This window comes from Ursus americanus, chromosome 20, assembly GCF_024610735.1.
Source record: "Ursus americanus isolate L20-20 chromosome 20, mUrsAme1.1.p, whole genome shotgun sequence".
In the NCBI taxonomy this organism is placed as follows: Eukaryota; Metazoa; Chordata; class Mammalia; order Carnivora; family Ursidae; genus Ursus; species Ursus americanus.
Window position 1 is genome coordinate 23,559,106 of NC_142146.1, and position 23,039 is coordinate 23,582,144.

Below are 23,039 nucleotides of genomic sequence, written 5' to 3' on the forward strand. Positions count from 1 at the left end.
ATACCAGGCAAATAATTTTTAAGAATGTACTAACGAAACTATAAAAGTGTATTTTAGGTTACATAATACCATTTATGTATGTTCACTGTTCCATGCCAAAAAAGAGAAAAACCAGTACTTGCTTTTTATACCACTTTATTCCAACCTGAGCACCTCAATATAAAACTAAACACTGGTGAACTGTTTTCCTTACTAATTCTGAATTACTGTAAATGTACAAGTTCTGCTAGCAGTTCAACACTTAAATAGATTAAATCATCTCTGACACATGGTAGATTTCATATAATGAAAATACCTAAAACAATTAGTGCAATATACTGATCAAAATAAAATGAACTTTGGAAAACAAGGCTGCAAGATTATTACTAACATACTGCAATACTTATGTTACAAATTACTGGTACATTGTTTATTATGGTTCTAGCATGTAGGAACAATTGAAGCCCCTTCCTTTCAAAGGGAGAGAAAAGGAAAAATTAGCTGTTTTAGTAACTGTACATTTTGTATACCTTTAAGCAACTCTTAAATATTACAGGAAAGTAATAAACATATATGGAGACTACAGTGCAGTACCCTATTTACAGTACAGCTGAAGACTGAATTTAAAATAATCAAGTTTGAATGTACATAATTGTTAGTGCATTGACTATATTACGTCCGAAGGGAACAAAAGCTCCCTCCCTTCCCCCAAACAACAAAACCTATGTAATGGCCAGCAGTGATTAAACAGAAATCACAGACACCTGGTTTGTTTCATTTCTGTTGAAGAGCTCACATGTTTGAAGGGAACACAATCCATTAAGATGCATTTATCAGTTTTCATATTCCTAAAACAAGATAAGGTTACATTTGACTTGTTTTACCCCACTAAAAATACCAGAACTGGCTATAATTTAGATGCCACTAATGTTCGTGTTTTCCCCCTGAAGATGTGGGACTGTTTTCTTGTGGTTAATTTGTTAAAATGTGGAATGTACATTTTAAATATGCATACTAAGAGAAATTACCTGTTGCCTCAACACTGTAGCTAAGCGTAAGTATCTTTAGAACCTCCTTCTAAAAAAAGAATGTTTTTGAAAAGCCCAAATTAATAAGTTCCAAATCTTTTACTTAGCAGTGGCCAGTTAACTGTGGGTTTACATCATCCTTTGTCTCTATCCCTGATGATGAGAAACGATTCCCTAACCGTCCAAGGAAACAAGCGTACACACACAGCTCTCATTTCCCCCCTTCTACTTCTGAAACATTAGTCAGAGGGTCACATGCATGTTATTAAAAATTAAGTTCAAAACACTTAAAATAATTCTGTATTAGAAACTTGACTCTATCATAAGTCTCTTCTTTTTGGAAGTCATACTGGGCCAGTTAAATGCTCCAATTTCACTGTCATTAACATTTGGGAAGCAGAAGAATATTCCAGCAAGTTCAGACTGGAGGTTTAGTTACTACAACACTGACTCCTGGTTGGCTGCGTGGGTTCAGTAAGGTCTACTCCTCTTCCTCTGGCAGAATTTGCTCCTGGATTCTGTGGTTCATTCTTTGGCAACTTTTTAGCTGAGAGATAAATTATCAAAATAAACACAATCAGAATATTCATATTAGAATTATTTTCATCTGCTTACAATCTTTTTTTTTTTTCCATCTGGGTTAACCCGAAGTATCACATAGCTACATGCTCATTCTTTTGAAATGTTTATTGAGTAGCTACTACATAATACCAAATACTATTCATTGGTCAGTCCTTAGTGAGGTTAGTGGGTTGAGGGAAGGGTAAGATGAGGAACAATTACAGACAATTAAAACTTAAGTTGACTACAGCAATATTTAATTCTTTATATACATTCAGTTGGTAATACTAGAATAGTACTTTATTTCATAATCATTAATACCTCTATTGTTTAAAGAAAATCTAAGTTAATAAAGATGATGGTCAGCCAATGTTTATGAAGAATCTTAGCTTCTATCAATATCTCTTGGGGAGAGACTACTATGACTGAATTCTAGCTTTACCTTAGCCTTGGCTCAGGTTACACAAAGGCTGAACATGCTCTACTTCAATACCTAAATGCCTAGTCGCATTCTGGATCTTTTATCCTTTATTTGTTGTAATATTCCACATGAACATTAATCATCTTAAGAATCCATGGAAATTTGGGAAGAAAAGCCTTCACCTTGGGCTATTTCTCTAGAAATGGCACTAGGGATGGTAGGGTAAATGGTAATAAAATGGCAAATTCCCAGTGAAATGTATTTTCAAACAAAGGCTTGTAGGGAAAAAGAGTAGGCTACCATTTATAAATTTTATTTAACTAATATTAAGTTAGATTTTGAACTGAGAGATCATTCCTCCCTTTACCATACTTTTCAATGAGCTTTCTGTAATCAGATCGGAGTGAAATTAGGAGGCTGAAGGAAATAGAGTAGAATGAGAAACTTTTAAGCTTCTATTGGTAAACTTTTACTATGAGAAGATAAACTAAAATACCACTTAAGAGGTCTCAGAAGTAGTCTTCTGTCTCATATTTTATTAAATATAACCAAAGTAAAGCTGATACTATTTGTTTGGTATATGGATAATTGGAGCTTACAAATTTGCCCCTGAATTAGGATTTTAAGAGGCTAAAAATCCCAGATCAAGTTAATGAAGATGTACAATGAAAGCCACGCAAGCAGAACTTTATCAAACTGAAAGCAGATGATAAATTTATTGTACACTTTCTCCGACTAAATAACTGTACTCCCTACAGGAAGTCATCAAGAGTGGAAATAATGAGTGCACTGTGTGATCTAAGTTACTAATCTGGTAAACGAAACAGAAAGGCCACAATTCAATTTAATGGTTGGTATTTCTTTCAAGGAAAGAAACATTGTAATTTCAGAAAAATAACCGAAAGTTCTGATATGCAGGCTACTTTCTGACTGAAAAAATATACTATTAGCACATCAGAATAGAAGGTACAAATTAAATAAAGTCCAACCGGGGGTGCCTGGCTGGCTCAAACAATACAGCATGTGACTCTCGAACTTGGGGTCGTGAGTTCAAGCCCCACATTGGGTGCAGATTACTTAAAAAACAAAAAAATAATAAAACAAGCAAGCAGGCCCATCTGGTGGTGTCTTAATACCATCAGAAAATTTTAAAGTTCAGCCTAATTTGATGGACCTATTTCCTTGATTTCTGTTACTAGCTTTTCAGATGTGATTCTAGGTGTAATCTTGTGTTCTATTTATAAAAAGAGCATATTGTCATACAATCCTTCACTAGTATTTCCCTAATGAACTTAAAGCCTGAACTTTTCAGTAAAATATTTTACTGTGTAACAGGCAAGTTTTTTCCTAACAAGCCTACATGAGCTACCATTAAGCTCTCTCACCTAGTGAAATATATTCTGACAGTATTTGTAGCAATTTTCTTTAGCCTCTGAACAGCTGTTAAATGGTTAATTTGTATGATTTCAATAAAAGGAATATTTTTTATTTGGGGATAAGTTTGTGTGCATCCCAGTTAATAATCACTGCCATATAATAAAAATGTTTTGGAATGAGGAGAGTGCTTGGTGCATGAATAGTGCACAGACAGTAAAACACAAGAGCCACCAAAGTAGACAATTCTCACAGAATCTGCACCTTAAAATTACTGGAAGGAGGTTAGGGTCAATGGGAATACTTTTATTTTTGTTATAGGAAACAGGAAGCTTCCTTATTAGTACTCCCAACTTCATTACTTATAATCAACATGGAATTGCAATCATTATTAGTTAAAATTATCTTGAAGAAAAGGTAAGAGCACTACGCAGGTCAAATGACCAGAGGTAACATAAACCATGTTTGTTTTGCTTTCCCTCGTTCTCTCTGTGCCTCAATGATTTGAAACTTTCTCCATTATAATATTTGCGTTAAAATAATTTGTATACTTATGTAACATGTACGTTTGTGTTATAATTGTCAATAATCAATAATTTCAAAAGAATGTGAGAAACAAAAATAGTGCTGCAAGTAGAGATGAAGATAGTTACTGATCAGTGAAAAAGATATCCCTTTATGCCCATATGTTGTATTGATGATTCTGCTCTGAGCTTATCTTTCTTTTTTATAAGAAGTATAATCTAATAGAAAAACGTATTTATCCAAATTTCTCATTGACATCTTTAGAAAAATCTATCTGCTTGCACTGTAAGTCCAGGCTTTCAACTCACCTAGAATAAACTTAACTAAACTGAAAAGTATTACAACTTTATAGGTAATAGTCTTTCAAATTTAACATTATTACTAACAAAGTTAATTCTTGGTGGAAAGGATCTAGAATAGTAGTAGACTTAAAAAAAAAAAGAAAAAAAGAATGGCTACTTTTAAAAATACTTCTCAAGATTATTTAAAAAAAAAAATCAAGAGTTTTAAAAGATTTTATTTATTTATTTGCCAGAGAGAGAAAAGAGAGAGGGAGAGTACAAGCAGGGAGAGTGGCAGGCAGAGGGAGAAGCAGGCTCCCCGCTGAGCAAGGAGCCCGATGAGGGACTCGATCCCAGACCCTGGGATCATGACCTGAGCTGAAGGCAGACACTGGACTGACAGAGCCACCCAGGTGTCCCAGTTGAGATCTTTTAAAAAAGAAGACAGTCAAATCAAGTATGCCGCAGTCTAACTTGTTTTGCCTATATCTACTGCTTGAAAAAAACCTTACCTATTGCCATGAATATTTCATTTACATTCATTGATGTTTTAGCTGATGTCTCCATGAATAATAAACTGTTGTCATCTGCATAGGACTGTGCTTCCTGTTTAAAGAAAAAAAAAGATATATATTCTTTGCACATACTATACCTGACTTATTTGTAAGAGAACTCCTATAGGATACCTTTTCAAATTTCTTTTTGCCTTAACTTCTTGCACTAGGCCATTCTGATTCTTCTGGTCTCACATTAAATTTGATTTCAAATGGTAAGTTTCAGAGGGTGGAAAATTATCCTATTCTAAATATAAAATTCTCTTTGATCTCTATGGCAAATTTAATTTAATTTATGCTTATCATTTGCAATGAAATTAAAGGAAATCCAAGTATCTAATACTGGCTTCAACCATTAAATGGCTAGCTATATTTTAATTTTGAATATGTCATAAATCATTCCTTTAAAAATTATATTACTACTCTACATTTTTGTCATGCTTTACAGTTTACATGTATTAGTGCCTTGATTCTTGCAGTTATTGTGAAGAGCAACCAATTATCTTTACCATTTAATGAAAAAAAAATGAGGTTCCTTTGTCATGTGAGAAGGCCACATTTGACTATAACTTAACCACTCTATCTCCCCCTCTATGTGGGGGAGGTAACCATCTTAGAAAAAGAATAGATATTATACCTTACATGACTGCAACCAGAATTAAATAAAATTAAAGGTGCAACATGCTCAGTTTACTACCTACTGGTGCCAAGAAATATTAGTTCCCTTTCTCAGTCCATGTATTCCATCAACAGCCATCATCAAAGACAATTATCCCATCACTTATATTATATATATAGAATGACCACAACAAAATTCTGAGAGAGAAGCTGAAGAGGAAGAGAAAAAGGAAAGTTTAAAAATGTCTACCTAGAGACATTTGTTTTTAAGTGATTGTACTTTATCTTGCAGCAGGGTACATTCTTAATTAGCTATATTAAATAACATATAAAGTGGATTTTTTGAGCCTTTATTTTTGAAGGCTCTTTTTTTTGTTGGTTTAAGATTTTTTATTTATTCATTTTGAGAGAGACAGCAAGAGCACAAGCAGGGGAGAGGGGCAGAGGGAGAGAGAGAGGCAGGATCCCCGCAGAGCAGGTAGCCCAATGCTACCTATCCTAGGACCCTGAGATCATGACCTGAGCCAGAGGCAGACACTCAAGTGACTGAGCTACCCAGGCGCCTCTTTGAAGGTCCTTTTAACCACCACATAGGTGTAAGTTGTACGTGTACATATGGGTGTGTTTGTGTGTACTGATATGAATATTGGCAGGTAAATAAAAAAGGTTAGGAAGGATGCTAAAGTATGTGTGGGGGTGGAGGGATTAGGGTAAGAGGCAATCGCCTTTTGCTTTATATACGTCTGCACTATTTGTCAACAATTAATTCTTTTGTAATTGTTTAGGTCAACAAAATTTTTTTATTTAAGAGAGGTGGGGAGGAGCAGATGGATAGAATCTCAAGCAGGCTCCATGCCCAGTTCAGAGCCCCATGAAGGGCTTGATCTCATGACCCTGAGATCATGACCTGAGCCAAAATCGAGTTGGATGCTTAACCAACTGAGCCACTCAGGAACCCCGGTCAACAAAATCTTTGGATCAATTTATACTACAATATGTAAAGACATTTAAAAATTCAGATTTATCGTGAGAAGCGTTATATCTACATTTGCTTAAAAATTGTTTTCTATTACTTGCATGGTTTTAAAATTATTAACTGTAATTGAAGTGTGGATACAGAAGAAAAATTTATAATACATATATGTGCCTTCAAACATACCTGGAAATCGACAGCTCTTTTATTTGCAAGGTCAGCCTTGTTTCCTGATAAAGCTATTACAATGTTAGGACTGGCTTGCCTCTGAAGTTCTTTAACCCAGTTTTTGGCTCTGGCAAAGGACTCCTGGGAAACAAAGAAACAGCTATTTGGCACATGTTCAAAAAATGGTTAGGGAGCGTCTTTGTAAGACAAGGCCTTAAAGACTCTTCAGTGTGACTCTTGGAAAGAAATTCTTAGGACTACTGTATTATTTGAGACACTTTAATCTTTTTTTTTTTTTAATCAGCTCTTCTAACTCATAAAAGCTTTGGCAGAAATTTCATGACTGGCTATCAAAAAAAATGGTTTTAAAAAATCTTGAATCAAAATTCTGAATACCAAAAATGTATGTTCAAATTATTTTCATTGTAGAATACATTTCTACTTACCTCATTTGTGATATCATATACAACTATGGCTGCTTGTGCTCCTCTGTAGTACATTGGTGCTAGGCTATGGTATCGTTCTTGACCAGCTGTATCCCATATTTCAAACTTTACTGTTGTGTCATCAAGACACACAGTTTGGGTTAGAAAAGCAGCTGAAAGAAGAAAATGTCTGCAATAAGTTTATCATTTCTACCCTAGTATTTTCATTATATAGAAGACACCTAGAAACATGACATATTACATATGCACATTTAATAGTGGCTTTAGATACTTGCAAGATCTTGATACACACAGATGTTTAATGTAAGACCTTCACAGTAAAATCACAAATTCAAAGATTTTTCCACATTTGTAAAAAGTTTATTCTAATAGTAATTTTAATAAACATTTCTTAAATTGTTTTACACACTGTAAATTAAAAATAATTAAGAACAATTTAAGAAATATATATATGGATATTCTTGAAAAACTGCAAGGGGGGTGGGGGACACACAGAGAAAGGACTGGCTGGCATACCTATAGTTATCATCTACATTGTCAACACAATGCCCCCTGCTCCATTCTCCTGGTATTTTATTAGCATACTCTGGGGACTTAGTCCCAGGCCTACAACACTAAATATTTTTTGATATTTTCCCTTCTTATAATTGTTATGATCTTAATCTAGACTTTGTGTGTTAAATACACATTCAATATTAACTCCTAGCTGTTTCAATCCTTGTATAGATTTTTTGCATTTGTGCTTTTTCATCAGTTCTTTTCTCGGATTTTAACAAGTATCATTTTTTTTTTTTTTTAAAGTAATCTCTACACCAAACATGGGGCTTGAACTCACAAACCCAAGATTAAGGGTCACAAGCTCTACCGACTGAGCCAGCCGGGCACCCCAAGATAGTATATTTTATAGTGATATTTTTGCTTTTAGGGTTAAGAACCTGCTGTTCATTCTTGCAAATTATGGTATCAATTATTCTCTGAACTGCTTATTGAGAACAGTATGAAGTAAAATGTCCACTATGATCCTCTTAGTTCTAAGAACAAACATCACAACACTGCAATGGGTATTTACAAAAAATGAAAAGCCATCAATTTACAAAAAATTGGTTATAATCAAGTGACTTGAACTTTAAAATATCAACTGTTAGAATAAGTTTCTAAGTGTTGCTACCCGCACTAAAATAAAGGTATTTGGGAACAAGACCTACATTTTTAGCAGCATGCTGACACCTTAGTTCTTTTCCTTCATTAACTTTGGTAGTTAAGTGCTGCTCTATCATTCGTCATGTTAGTATGCTCCTCCCTTTCACTTTTACCTCAAGGTGTGATATTCAACTCCTTCTCCCAAACTGACAAGGAATTAGTTATAAAAATTTTCTAAAACCCCATCCTATCATGTAAGAGAATTATGATCCATTTCTTTAAATTGTAGTTCATCTAGTGATGACAATTTTTCACAAGTGATTCACTAGTTAATATCAAATTTGCTGAATAAGTAATGAGGTATTCTTTTACATTAAATATAACATTTATTTTTCAAGGTATTTTTATTACCACGGTTGCTGGCTTTACATTAGCAACTATAACTTCAGTTTTGCAAACATCTCAATTGGAAATGTCTTTATTTTAAGCAGATTCTAATTAATAGTTTTGTGCATTCTCAGAAGAGGCTAGTCATAATTATATTCTGATTCATCAACCTTTTTAACATACAAAGTTAGCAGAAATATCCATTTTCTTAAATCCTGTATTTATGGTAAAGAATACCAAAAAAGGACTATGTCACTTTTTCAGTCATGAAAGGTTCTCTGGCAGAATAAAAAAAATATTCTTAAGCATTTGAAATTAAGCCTCTAAAACAGTGCTTTTTTTCATAAAATGGAAAGAAGGAAAAAAATGGATCACAAAATATAAGCCATTTCTCAAGTACAGTTTGATGTAACTTAAAAAAAGAAAAAAACTGGACTACAATTTGCATTCAGACTTTGTTTTCTATGGTAGTAAAAACATTCATTTACACGTACATAAATCAACCCTAGGTTCACAAACGTAACTACTAGTTATGCTGCCTTAAAGGAAATATAATCTGATTCTCAAACAAGAAAGATATCACAAAAGGCTACCAGTCTTTACAAATGTACAAAAATGACAAATAAAATACAGGCAAAGAAATTTCAACAAATACATTAAAAGAACAACAGCCATGACCAAGTAGATTCAGAAACACAAAGCTATCACACCAGCAGGCTAAAAAAGAAAAATCATGTATTTAAATAAATTACAAAAGGGCATCTGAGGCATTATCCATTCCTAATATACATGTAGGATTCTTCCTTTAAGTTTATCAAGTGTCCATTCTATCTGTAGGCCTGAAATCAGCATTTTGCTTAATAGTAAAGTTCTTAAGCAGGCTCTCTAAATCTAGAAACCAAGTAAGATTGTCCACCACCACCATTATCTTTTATTATTTCAAATATCCTTATAATAAGATAGATTTTTGGAAAGAGATATTATTTGTAAAAGACTGACAAGAAAATCCAAAGATATCAGCTAAAAAAGTGCAAATGAGTTCTTTAAACTGACTAGAACAGATTAAAGTCAACAACAGCCTTACAACACACTGGCAATAACCAGGCTTTCAGTGTTACTCTGGGGAAGAGAATGAATCCCAATCATGTTAACAAAGAACAAGAACAATCAATTCACTCAACCCTTAGAAACCATCCTTCATCATACCCTATTTTATAGCTCCCACCTCTGTGCAATGAACATTTTCACACTTTTTATAATCACTGATTTATATAATCTTTTTCTTCTAGACTGGGAGTTTCTTGAGAAATTACTGTTGGCTATTCTTCTTCATACGCAACATCTAATAAAAATCCCAGGTCATATAAAATATTTAAAACATCCACTAAATGAAGTTCATAAAAGATATGTGGCACTATTTTGGGGGGTATCTTAGATAACATTTGAATAGACAAACAGTTCCCAAATGGGAAAAAAAAATTGACATTTCGAAAGGCCTCTACTCAAGTCATTATATAACTAACACAATCTCAAACAACATACCATCAAGATCTTTTTAAACTTGGTAATACCATACTTTTGTTCACATGGTATGATAAAAAGAGCATAATGTTGGAGGAAGAGAAAAAGGGCCAGTATTTAGAGGCCCGGGGAATGGGTCTCAGGGTACATCAAAACCACATTAAAACAATTAACAGTGTTGTATGGCCACAAGAACAGAAGTATTGTCTGTTACGGGATAATCCAGTATTATTATAGACATTATATACTGCAAGATCACCATGATTCCTTAAAGTTCTCAAATTTTCAAATACTTCCCCCATAAAACCCAGTGAAGTACAGCTGACATCTTCAAATCCTTAATGCTTCTAAAATTACATTGCTAGTCGTTCATAAGGTTATAAAAATAAATTCTGACACTCAAAATATAAACTACTACATCAATACTGTAGCAACATTAACCACCACAAACTTACCTGAATCTGCACAACCACTTTAATTTATCCATAACGTCTATTTTCTGGCTAAGAACCATCACTTTCTTAGACCTCTTCATTTTCTCTTCACTTCAGCACCAGCACTAGCGGTTGGTTTTCTTTTCGGGCCCATATTTCACAAAGAAACAGCTTTTATCACTTCGAGAGTTACTGCGTACGCGACGACAAGTAGAGAAAAACAAAGCTGCGTTGAGATGCGGGTGCTGGCCTGTCTAATAGGCTCCCTCTTTGACCTACATGATCAGTTCCTATTGGTAAGGCTGGCAAGCAAGCAACATTTCAGTCTCAGCAAAACTACAAATTAGTGAATCATAGACCTTGCAGTCAGCTGAGAATAGCTGAAACTGTAAATGCTACATCTGCAAATACCAAAAGCCTATAACAGGTAAGACCTTCATAAATAAGTAAGGAAGAGACACTGCAATATACTGGACCAGGGAAAAAATATCCAAATCAATAGCATTAACCAAAGGTTAATACCTAAGAAAAAAAAAAGTTTAATGTTAACAACTAAAATGATTCTACAAGAATTAAATAGAAGGGCATAAAAGAGAAAAACCAAGGAACCAATACCACACACCCCAACCCTCAACTTCTTTTCAAATTTGATAAAAAAGAATTACCTTATTAGAATCGACCAAAAATCCTATGAGACTATCAGTCTGATTACATAAAAATTTGAGACTTTGTTTGCAAACATGGATTATCATCCCAAACACAGGGGTGAAGATATTTTAGAAAAATTTCTACAGTGGATACTAAGAGATTAAATTTTAATATGTAGATAGCTCACATAAATCTTAAGAAAAACTCCAAAAGCATCAAGGATAAATGTGTAAAGAAAATTTGCAGAAGGAATAGAACATAAAAAGTCAACATCATTAGTAATAAAGAAAATCATCCTTATAGCAAAAAGTTGAAAAGAATGAAGGCTGTTTTACCTCCTAACCTAGCAAAAAAAAAAAAAAAAAAAAGGAAAAAAAACTTAAAAAGTGTGGCACAAACTCACATATTGGTGATGACGCTGTATAACTGTTTGAAAATAATTCTGCCAACACGTAGCAAAACTGCTACATCTAGTATCTCATGCAATCTCCAAAAGATGGTATGGGGAGCAGGAAAGAAGCAAGAAACCTTCATGCTCAGAGAATTTTTGTATTTAACAATAAGAAACAACCTAAATGTAGGGGCGCCTAGGTGGCGCAGTCGTTAAGCATCTGCCTTCGGCTCAGGGCGTGATCCCAGCGTTCTGGGATCGAGCCCCACATCAGGCTCCTCCATTGGGAGCCTGCTTCTTCCTCTCCCACTCCCCCTGCTTGTGTTCCCTCTCTCGCTGGCTGTCTCTGTCAAATAAATAAATAAAATCTTTAAGATAAAAAAAAAAAAAAAAGAAAGAAACAACCTAAATGTATAAAGGAAAAGGTACTGGTGGCTCGGTAGGTATTAAGTAGCAATTAAATAAAAAAATGGTTGTAAAATGACCTGTTTAAATTGCCAAAAAGTAAAAAAAAAATACACAAATTCCTGGTAGAGATACGGTAAATCTATGTAAAACCATGACCAGAAAAGCATAGAAGAAACTAAAAAGCAGTAGTGTTCTCATAGTAGGATCATGATTGAATGTTCTCCCTTATATAAAACTTCAAGAAGCAGTGGATTTGTGGCCTTTTAAAACTGAAAGGTAAGAATATAATTGCCAGAGAAGAGAAGGGTCTTGGCTCAGATTCTCAGAAGAAGATCATTAAATCCAAGTTAGATTGTTTGGAAGTGATTTACAGGAGAAGCAAAGCTTTTAAGAGGTAAGGAATTTAATAACTGAGCTCAACAGATCTGGATCATACTTCAAGGTGAATATCCAATAAGCAGGAACTGACCAAGTAGCATCAAGAACCAGGTACCAAAATTATCAGGATAGAAACTGGCTTTGGGAAATGAATCAACAGCAGTAATCTAATATAATGGATTTTCTCATATGAGCACTGACTTCAGATAAAACTGTACACAGAAAAGAAAATATGGATAGTCTAGAGCTGACAGATTTTTATTTCCCATTAAAATCATACGGCAGCAAAAGCCATGAATTCAGGACAGAGTTACATTTCAATTAATGTGAAAGAGATTAGGCAAAGAGGAAAGCATACACAGTGACTAAGCCCCAAAAGAAAATACTCCAAAAGCAAATTCATCTTACGAGATGATCTATAAATACTAATTGCATAGGATTCATTCTTAAAATTATCAATGAGCATCTGATAAGAGACTGATATCCAGAATATATAAATCCTACAACTCAGGAACATGAAAAACCCAAACAACCCAATTAAAAAATGGGCAAAGAAATTTAATGGACATTTGTCCAAAGAAGATACACAAATGAGCAAGAAACAAAGATGCTTAGTATCACTAATAGGTAGGAAAATGAAAATACCACAATGAAATACCACTTCACACCCATTAGGACAGCTATTAACAAAACAACAGAAATCAAGAGTTGGTAAGGATATGGAGAAATTAGAAACTTTGTGCACTGATGGAAATATAAAATGGTATACTGCTATGGAAAATGGTACAGAGATTCTTGAAAAATACTAAACAGAATCACCAGATGACGCAGCAATTCCACTTCTGAGTATGCACCCAAAAGAATGTTCAGAGCAGCACTACAATAGCCAGGAGGTGGAAGAAACCTAAGGATCCACAATGAAGTGTATCAATGAAAGATAAGCAAAATGTGGTATTATACATGTGATAGAACATTATTCTGCCTTAAAAAGGAAATTCTGGCACATTAGAATATGGTTGAACCTTGATGACATGGCTAAGTGAAATAAGCCAATCACAAAAAAGATAAATTCTGTATAATTTCCCTTAGAGGAGATTCCTAGAGCAGTGAAATTCATAGATGGAAAGTAGAATGCTATTTGCTATGGGCAGAGGTGGGGAAGAATGGTTAAGTTATTGTATAATAAGTAGAGTTTCAGTTGGGGAAGATGAAAAAGTTCTGAAGACAGAAAGTGCTGATGGCTGAACAAGGTTAACGTACTTAATGCCACAGAACTGTACACTTAAAAGATGATTAAACTGTAAATTTTATATTATGCATATTTTACAACAGAAATCACTTAGCAACATCTAAAGGTAACTGTTGTGAAGTGAACTGCAATCTTGGAAAATATTAAAGGACACCTGACTATCCTAAGGGAATCCACTAACCAGGACATACACCAGTCACAGGTCACCTGCTGAAATTATACTAGTATTTCTAATACTAAACTAATCCACATTCTTTTAAAATTAGTCTTAAGAGTTTGAGTTTAGTTAGAATTAACTCTGTGCCCCAAACCTGAACACCCTAGAATGAACTGATAAAACCAGGATTTGAAACTTAAGGCTAAGAACCTGTGCCTGTCCCACCAAGGGCCCAAACTTTTAAAAATCTTTACTCAATAGACTGGATTTATATAACAAGGATGCATCAAAGAATAAACTGGAAGCAGAATGAACACATTAAAAAGAGGAAAGGTGAAGAGAAGGGAGAAAGGGGAGAGGCTGTTAGAAGTTATTAACTAGTATCAGACAAATGCTCTGATACTAAACAGAACAGAACAGAGAAACAGAGACAGAAAGAACAGAAACAGAGAAAAAGTTAATGAAATTAACTTAGCTTTAAGGGATAGGTGTCTATGAAAGACATTTTATCTGTGGACAATAGATATTATATTAAATAGTTTAAATAGTACTTTATTAAATTCCCATAACATGCAAGGAAAAGACGACTTCTGGTTTCTGATTCTGCATGTATGGAGCTTAGAAGTCACCACCCTACCCTAACACACAAAAAGATGAACAAACTGAAAAATCGACAACTCTTAGATCTGTAAGAAAAGTGAAGTCACAGGGCAGTCTACTGCTTCCAAAATTGGACAGAAAGGCAGACACAGTAAGGACGTATCTCAGAGCAGAAGGCTGAGGAAACCAGCTCAGGCAGAAAAACCTGAGCTGTAATTGACAAATTTCTGGAAATTAGGTATAGACAAGTCAGTTAAAAACTCTAGAGGAGTGGTGCCTGGGTGGCTCAGTCGTTAAGCATCTGCCTTCGGCTCAGGGCCTGATCCCAGAACCCTGGGATCGAGCCCCACATCAGGCTCCTCTGCTGGGAGCCTGCTTCTTCCTCTCCCACTCCCCCTGCCTGTGTTCCCTCTCTCGCTGGATGTCTCTCTCTCTGTCAAGTAAATGAAATCTTAAAACAAACCCCAAAAAACCCCAAAAACTCTAGAGAAAGCAAAAATAAAAATTCAGACTATATCAAACTAAAAAGCTTTTGTACTGCAAAGGAAATCATCAACAAAATCAAAAGGCAACCTACTGAATGGAAGAAAATATTTACAAATGATATATCCAATGAGGAGTTAATATCCATAATACATGAAGAACTACAACTCAACATCCAAACAATCTGATTAAAAAATGGACAGAGGACCTAAATATGTTTTTTCAAAGATGACATACAGATGGCTAATGGACACATGAAAAGATGCTCGACATCACTAATCATCAAGGAAATGCAATTCAAAACCACAATGAGGTATCACTTCACACCAGTCAGAATGGCTAGTTAAGAAATAAGAAATAACAAGTGTGACAAGGATGTGGGGAAAGGGCAACCCTAGTGCACTGTTGGTGGGAACGTAAACTAGTACAGACACTATGGAAAACACAAAACATCAAAAAAATTTTTAATATTAAAAATAGTAATACACGATCCAGTAATCCTACCTCTGGGTATTTACCTAAAGAAAATGAAAATGCTTATTCAAAAAGGGGAAAGCGGAAAGCCCCTCCCCACTTAGTGATATACCTTCTCAACTGGGTTCAAGAACCTAGCACTTACTGCTTCTTAGACAGAACCTCCCAGATCTTTAAAGCATTACGGGCCTTGAAAATGACTCTTTAATGCTTGGCAATGAACCTATCCACTAAGTCAGCTTAAAAGTGCTAATATCTGAGAATTTTACAACATAGAAATGGAAAATGACAAGTTAAGGACGGGAGAAGAGGGTGCCTGGGTGGCTCAGTAGATTAAGTGTCTGCCTTTCACTCAGGTCATGATCTCAGGGTCCTCGGATCAAGCCCCAAGTCAGGCTCCCCGCTCAGCTGGAGGCCTGCTTCTCCCCCTCCCTCTGCCTGCTGCTCCCCCTGCTTGTGCTCCCTCTCCCTCTGTCAAATAAATAAAATCTTAAAAAAAAAGAGAGAGAGAGAGAGAGAGATAAGGGAGAAGAGACAAGGAACCCAGAGTAACAGTTACAGGAAACCTGTAATCCTAGAATATAATTACTTAAGCCAAGCAATGCCTGAAGAAACTGGAAGTATTTCCAAGGAAGGAAAAAAGTGATGAAAACACTGGAATCCTTTTGGTCCCACCATCATTTGATAAAATTACTTTTGGTTCAGTAACCACATCTAGAAATTGATCTTACAGAATTAAGTCCAGATTGGAAGAAAATTCCAAAAAAATATCCACTATTAGATGATTACCTAAAACAGCAAACAAAAATGCAAACATTATATGTCCAACAATAACAGTACAGTTCAAGAATGTGAGATTACCAGTTACTAAAATAAATAAGAATACAACAGAGATATTAAGAAATTACCATTCATAAATGAAACAGAATATAATAGCATGACTATTACAAATGAATTCACAATATATCATGAAGTTATAGCTAACAGAGAAAGGAAACACAATGGACTCTAAAAATATAAGATTCTTGATCTCGCTCAAAATATGGGAAAAAGTACAATAAAAAATTCAGAATGGCAAAATCTACAAGTCCCTTGAGATAGGAAAGTAGAGTAACAGGCATTCTGTACACTGTTGTTGAAGGGCTGTCTGGAAAACTTTACCAGAATTACAAATGTATGTAACCTTTGACAAAGGCAATCAACTTCTAGAAATTTACACAATAGAAATACCTGGGATATATGAGAAGTGACTATGAATGACTTACTGCACTACTGTTAGCAGCCAAAAATATAAAATAATGTGCAAATTCAAAACTAAAGAACAGATTTAAATATACATTGATATGATCCATGCAGTGAAATACTGCTACAGCCAAGAAAAATGAAGATGCCCTTCCTAAAATGATATGGATAGATCTTTGGCAGACTGTTTTCCAAGATGGCTTCAACAAGATTTCCTATACCACATTCTTCTTACATGACACCGACACTCCTTTTAGTCTGTGAGCCTGTGAGTAGAACATAATTGATGCTAACTACATGACTTCTTGGGCTAGGTCATGAAAGGTCACCCAGCTTCACCTGGTACTTTTTGGGACACTCATTATTGAACCCAGCCATCATGCTGTGAGGAAACCCAAGCCAGGTGGCAAGGACCACATGTAGGTGTTCTGGCTGAGGCCCCAACCAATAGCCAGCAGCAGTTGAGATGGTTCTAACCCCAGCACTGACAGCAATCCATGAGACATCAGAAAACCACCTACAAAGCTCACTCAACTCCCAGAACCATGAGAGGATAAAATGGTATTGCTCTAAATCAGGAAGTTTTGTGGTCATTTGTTTCTGGGTAATAAATAACCGGAACAGTATTAAAGTAAAAAATATATTATAGTGGCCCAGATGTTTCAAATTCCACAGGGGAGAGAATATATAGATTTAAATTAACAGTAACCTCCCAAGGATAGATAACAAAGTTACACTGCCTCTGGAGAAAAGAACTGACTGGGGAATGAGAATATAGCAGGGAGAGTTTTCAGTGTAGTATCATATAGCCATGGTAAGGTCCATATGACACTTGTAAAAATGCTAAGGAATGCTAAAAGTGCCCAATCATTATATAGTGACTTGAGTCCCATATCAACAGATTATCCCCTTCTGAGTACAAAAGCACCTGTTATCTTCAACGATGGGAACCAGGAATAACTGGTTCCTCATCCTGCTTCTCCTCTTCTACATCTATATTACCTTGAAAAGAGGGTGAATGCTGTTCACTAACACTTACTTCAAATATTCTGTTCTATAAAAGTAGTAAAACACGAAGCATAATTCCTTATTTCCAAAATCCAATATGCGGCTTCAGCAGCACTAACTCTTATCTTGAGGAATTTAATAATTTGTTTGTTAGAGTTCATATTTATATCAACATAGCCAATGATCAAAGTCCCAAAACCTCTGGAATTACTCCTATTGCTTTTCTCACTCTTATACATTCTTTTTCTTTTCCACCAAGAGGCTTGTAACAAAAAGCTCTTTATGATGACTCCAAATTATGTTATTCTATGATAAATTCAGCATACACCACAAAATTGCATACAAGTAACATCAGATTTATTATGGTGTAAGACACAAAAGGAGAAAAGAAACATTTTTCAACAACAAAACTTCCTGTATTTTTATCAAGTCAGAATTCTTATACTATTAAAAGCAAATTTTTAAAAAGCTTCCCATTCCACCACACCCAATCATCATCCAAAACAAATATCGTTTATGGGTCTCTGGTGTCTACAAAAGGTCAATTATCCACAAACCTTGAATGTTCAGAAAATAGTCAACAAAAGAAAGGTAGCAAAAATAGACTGAATGCAGCCAAAATAGATGTCATAAAGTCCAAGCATCAAAGCTTATGAAAACTTAGATTTTTTTCAGTATGTAACTGAGAATATACTTGCTTTATATAAACGTGTATGTCCTCTTTTGGGATATATATAATAAATAGAACAGGAAGATCAACTGGAAATTTAGGCTTAATTTAAATAGTGGTACATAATACCATTTTTCATACCTTATGTATACTCAACCTATTTCCCATCCTAAACCATAAGGTCATCTTTGACTTCAAGTACTTAGCACAGTGTTAGGAGCTTGGTAAATTTGTTGAGTAAATGAATTTTAAAGAAGTTTCATAATCTTACTTCCCAGAATGTGACAGAATAAAAGCAGCAAATTAGTCAATCAATAGAGGCTGTTCACTACAGTTAGAGCTAACTGGCAAAAATCATTCTACCAAACAGCTCTGAACACTTCAGCAGCACTAGAGGGCAATCAATGAACTAATAAGACAGGACAAAAACTGATGTCCAAAAATCCCAAATTATGAAATAAATTTTAAGAGATAAGGATTAAATTGTATTGATTGCATTGTTTAATGTGAAGGAGAGTACACAGTTTAAAGGAAAGTTAGCTCTAGAAGAATCCTTATTTAATTCAATTCTCTCTTTTTACAAACAGGGCTCACATAAGTGTTCAAAGGGTGCCAGGATTAGAAACAAGCTTACAGACTCCTAATTGACAGCAATATTTAAGTAGTCACATGTAACATTTTAAACTAGGATACTGGAGAATAACTGATGTTTAGACTATTAAAGATTCATTTTTTTAGGGCATAACTGGTACAAACTGATTTAAACTAGGATACTGGAGAATAACTGATGTTTAGACTATTAAAAATTCATTTTTTTAGGGCATAACTGGTACAAACTGATATAAAGTTGCAAATCTCTACCAACTTCTTGGAGTTATACAACCTATCTCAAATACTGACTGAAAACACACTTTCTAGAAGGAAACAATATTATGCATAATAATATTCTTCCACTTGAAACCAATGATTAACTTCCACAAATTTTAATTCTCACTTGTATTAGAAAGAACAATGAACATTTCAAGCACCATTTTCCTCATCAATCAAAAACCATATGCTAATGGCCTGTCTCTACGTCTTCTGTTCTTTCTGAAAAGTATTTTTAATTGAGGGGAGACTGTGTGGCTTAGTCAGTTAAAATGTCCAACTCTTGATTTCCGCTCAGGTCATGATTTCAGGGTTGTGAGATAAAGTCTCATTTGGTGGTCCATGCTTAAGATTAAGATTCTCTCCCTCTCCCTCTGCACCACCCCGTTGCTTGCACGTGCTCTCTTAAAAAAAAAAAAAAAAAAGCACTTTTAATTGAGAGCAATGTGCAGATGAAAAAACATAAAGGCAATAAATGCACAGATTACCATTACAGATCTTCCTTGATTTATGATGGGGTTATTCCCAATAAACCCATCGTCAAGTTGAAAACATGGTAAAAGTCAGAAATACACCTAACCTATCTTAGTTTAAATGTGCTTAGAACACTTATGTTAATCTACAGTTGGGCAAAATTATCTAACACAAAGACTATTTTATAATAAAGTGTTGAATATCTTATGTAATTTTTTGAGTATTGTACTAAATATGAAAAATGAAATGGTTGTTATCGGTACAGAAAGGATGTGTTTCAGTTATTTACCTTGTGATCACGTGGCTGACTGGGAGCTAGGACTCAGTGCTACTGTGAAGCATCACAAGAGTATTGTATTGAATATTGCCAGCCTGGGAGAAAATCAAAATTCGAAGTATAGTTTCTACTGTCTGAATTGCTTTCAGTACAGTTTACACACACTGTAAACTGGAGATCATCTATATACAGACTGGTCTTTCTGAAGGCAAACAAGTGAAGGGCAACAGTAGAAAGCTTACTACTACGGGAAGAATATGACTTACTCAGATTCAAATTTTCTGGCTGGCTTTTCTTTCTCAGTTTAGGAAGCAAGTTTAATATCCGAATACATGTAGTATTCTATTTAACAGTGTAATTTCTCCCTCTGAAAAAATTTCCACAAATAACTTAGTTCATGTGGGTGGCATGCATTTAATGTAATATACATGACTAACCATTTTTGTGAAAACCAATAAATGGAGGGGGAAAATTAGTAAGAATTTATCATGTAGAATTTTAAGAAACTTAGTTGCAAATGCTCATACTATCTACTTGAATGAATCTGCAAAAACTTCATTTCTGGAAGGCTTAAATTTAGTGTAAGCATTTGCTTATAAGGTTTTTAAAATCTTGGGTTAAGCATCTGCCTTCGGCTCAGGTCATGATTCCAGGGTCCTGGGATGAGTCCCACACTGGGCTCCTTGCTCAGCAGGGAGCCTGCTTCTCCCTCTGCCTGCTGTTTTCCCTGCTTCTGCTTGCGTGCTCTCTCTCTGACAAATAAATAAATAAATAAAACCTTTAAAAAATATTATTTGTTCCTATAATTTTTAATGAGGTTTATCTTCCATTAAAGAAAATCTAAACAAAGTTTAACACTGTCAAATCCTAAATCAAACGCCATGCACTAGATGGAACAGCAATGATTCCAAAATAAATGCTATGTTGTGACAATACAACAGTGACAAAAATGACTCAGCAAAAAGTAATGGTGGTAATGGTAGCGGTAGTAGCTAATATTTAATAAGCGTTTTACTCTGTGCTAGGCACTGTAGCCAAGAAATTCATTATGTACTTTCATTTAATCCTCACCAAAAACTTTTCAAGTTAGGTACCATTATTTCCATTTCCATAAGAGGAAAATAAAGCTGAGTATGAGTTGCCTAAGATCATGCAGCTGGTATGTGCTATGTGCTGGAACTACAATTTAAAAAAGCACTTGTTTTCCTAATTAACTTAGGGTATAATCAGTACTTGATTACTTGTGACACTAAGGGGGAACAGCATTGGTACAAAAAACTAAAAACTACAGATACTCTAAGTCCCTTAGCAGAGACAAGGCAGAGCAACCTAGATGGGACAGAGAAGGGGCCATATTCACTTAAAGGGCCTAACAGGTTAACAGATTTGTGGGAAGGGGTTTCCATACAGATACAAATAATAACTGAAGTAACCAGGAGAAAATACTTGTACTCTTCAAACTGGAGCAGTTGGATAAACAACATATTTTTAGAAATCTTACCCAAACTACAGTTATAAAAAAAGCAAAGCAATTATTCCAAGAACCTCAGTGTAAAAGTAATATTGACTGCTCAGAAAACAAAAAGCAATGGTTCTCAAACTTCAGCATGCACCAGAATCACCTGGAAGACTTGTTAAAATTTAAGATTAATGCTTCTACTTCAGTGTTTTGATTCAATATAGGACATAGAAATTTCCATTTTTAACAAATTCCCAGGTAATGCAGATGCTCCTGGAATAGGGAACACTCTGAGAACCACTGCTCTAAACCAAAGCTGAAAAGTTACAGTACCTGCAAGAAGAACGCTATTAATGTTCTCATGTATAGTTCTATAACCTAAACCATATGTCTGACATTCCTCTAGTGATCAGTGCATACAAAATTAAACTGTGGTAAAAAACATTTATCTCTCGAAAGAAAAAAAGAGTTGAATGACTGCATCTTATTTCATTGCATACTCTAATGTTGCTGACTTACACTGAGGATCTACTTGTTTATAAATAGCACTCAAATGTGTTTAAAAACAAATATTGTTGTTTTTTTTTCTTTGACAAAAGTAACTCACTTGAAATCTTTAAAGTCTCTAACTACTCAAGGTGTTAAGTGAAAGATGGCCAGCCCTATCCAACAAATATTTACTGAGGCAATACTAAGCCTCCAGATGAGAGAGCAGGAAGGAAGACAACCGTCTGAGCCTTAATATTCCTTGCTAACCTTCTGGGCTTGTCTTAATAAGAACATAAATGTCACGCAGACTTTAAGAACATAAAAGTCATGCACACTCTAAACCCCTACAAATACACAACTCCCCAAAGTGCTAAACACACCACCTAACTACCTAACCTCATTTTGAGTGTTATAGGGTCAAGGGGCAATTGTATAGGATGTTGTGAGACAACATGGATTCTTAAATCAAGCTATCATGTTTAGGAAGAAACACACAAACTACCCTGATATCTCGATGAATGTAAGGTTCTAGAATACACAAATTCAAAAGTACAGCATATGATTCCCACATTAAAACACAATCAGATGAAAATTTTAGTTGAGCTCTTCAGACCATAATGAATGTTACTAGATATAAACAATAAAAAAGCAGATAAAATGCAAAACATTTGGCCAGGTTCATTTGTTAGATAAGTCTTACCACACATCAGCCAAAACAAAATTACCTGTTACTTACAAGTTATGGACCTATGGTGTTCATCATTAAATAGCTCAAACCTTGAAATCCTTAAATGCTTAAATAGAATACTACTATAGTTTCTAAGGGTGAAGAGCTGTTAGCAAAGAGCATAAAAGAAGAGCACTCACTATAAAAATATTAAATCACTGTCTTATACCTTAACCTTGCACCTTGTTTTATGTCAATAATGTCTCAAAACAAAACCAAAAACCAGTGCTCACAGATGTAATTATAATGGCACTAACATACCTCCTAAAGATATTACTATGCAGTCGAGGTAGTTAGAAAGTGTCCAACAACCACTGACACAAAAATTGGATATAAATTCCTTTTAAAATTGGTTTTAAAAGCAACATTTGATCTGTACAAGTAGAAAATATTAAGGAAGCTTTAGATGTAGGAACAAAAAACTTGAAAAATTCATTACATTGTATTAAATAGAAATGGAGATTTTATATATATGCATACACACATATCAGAAAATATGTCTATTTATGACTTATTGATACAGGGTTAAATTTTTCTTGTAAATGTCCTGCTTGAAATGTCATTAGGAAAAAACACATTTTGATGATCATAGTATCAAACAACAACAACAACAACAAAAAACCTTTGA

General features: G+C 34.7%; 1 protein-coding gene across 1 annotated transcript in view; it reads right to left on the reverse strand.

Annotated features, from left to right (window-relative positions):
• Positions 1-118: 118 nt before the first annotated feature.
• RAB5A (RAB5A, member RAS oncogene family) overlaps positions 119-23,039 on the reverse strand; it is a 28,592-nt gene continuing 5,671 nt past the window's right edge. Inside the window, exons 3-6 of the mRNA XM_045791668.2 lie at positions 6,929-7,080; positions 6,501-6,623; positions 4,682-4,775; positions 119-1,554 (exon numbers count right to left, since the gene is read on the reverse strand). Of these exons, the coding sequence (XP_045647624.1) occupies positions 1,439-1,554; positions 4,682-4,775; positions 6,501-6,623; positions 6,929-7,080 (485 nt within the window). The 3' untranslated portion in view covers positions 119-1,438. The remainder of the gene's footprint in view (positions 1,555-4,681; positions 4,776-6,500; positions 6,624-6,928; positions 7,081-23,039) is intronic.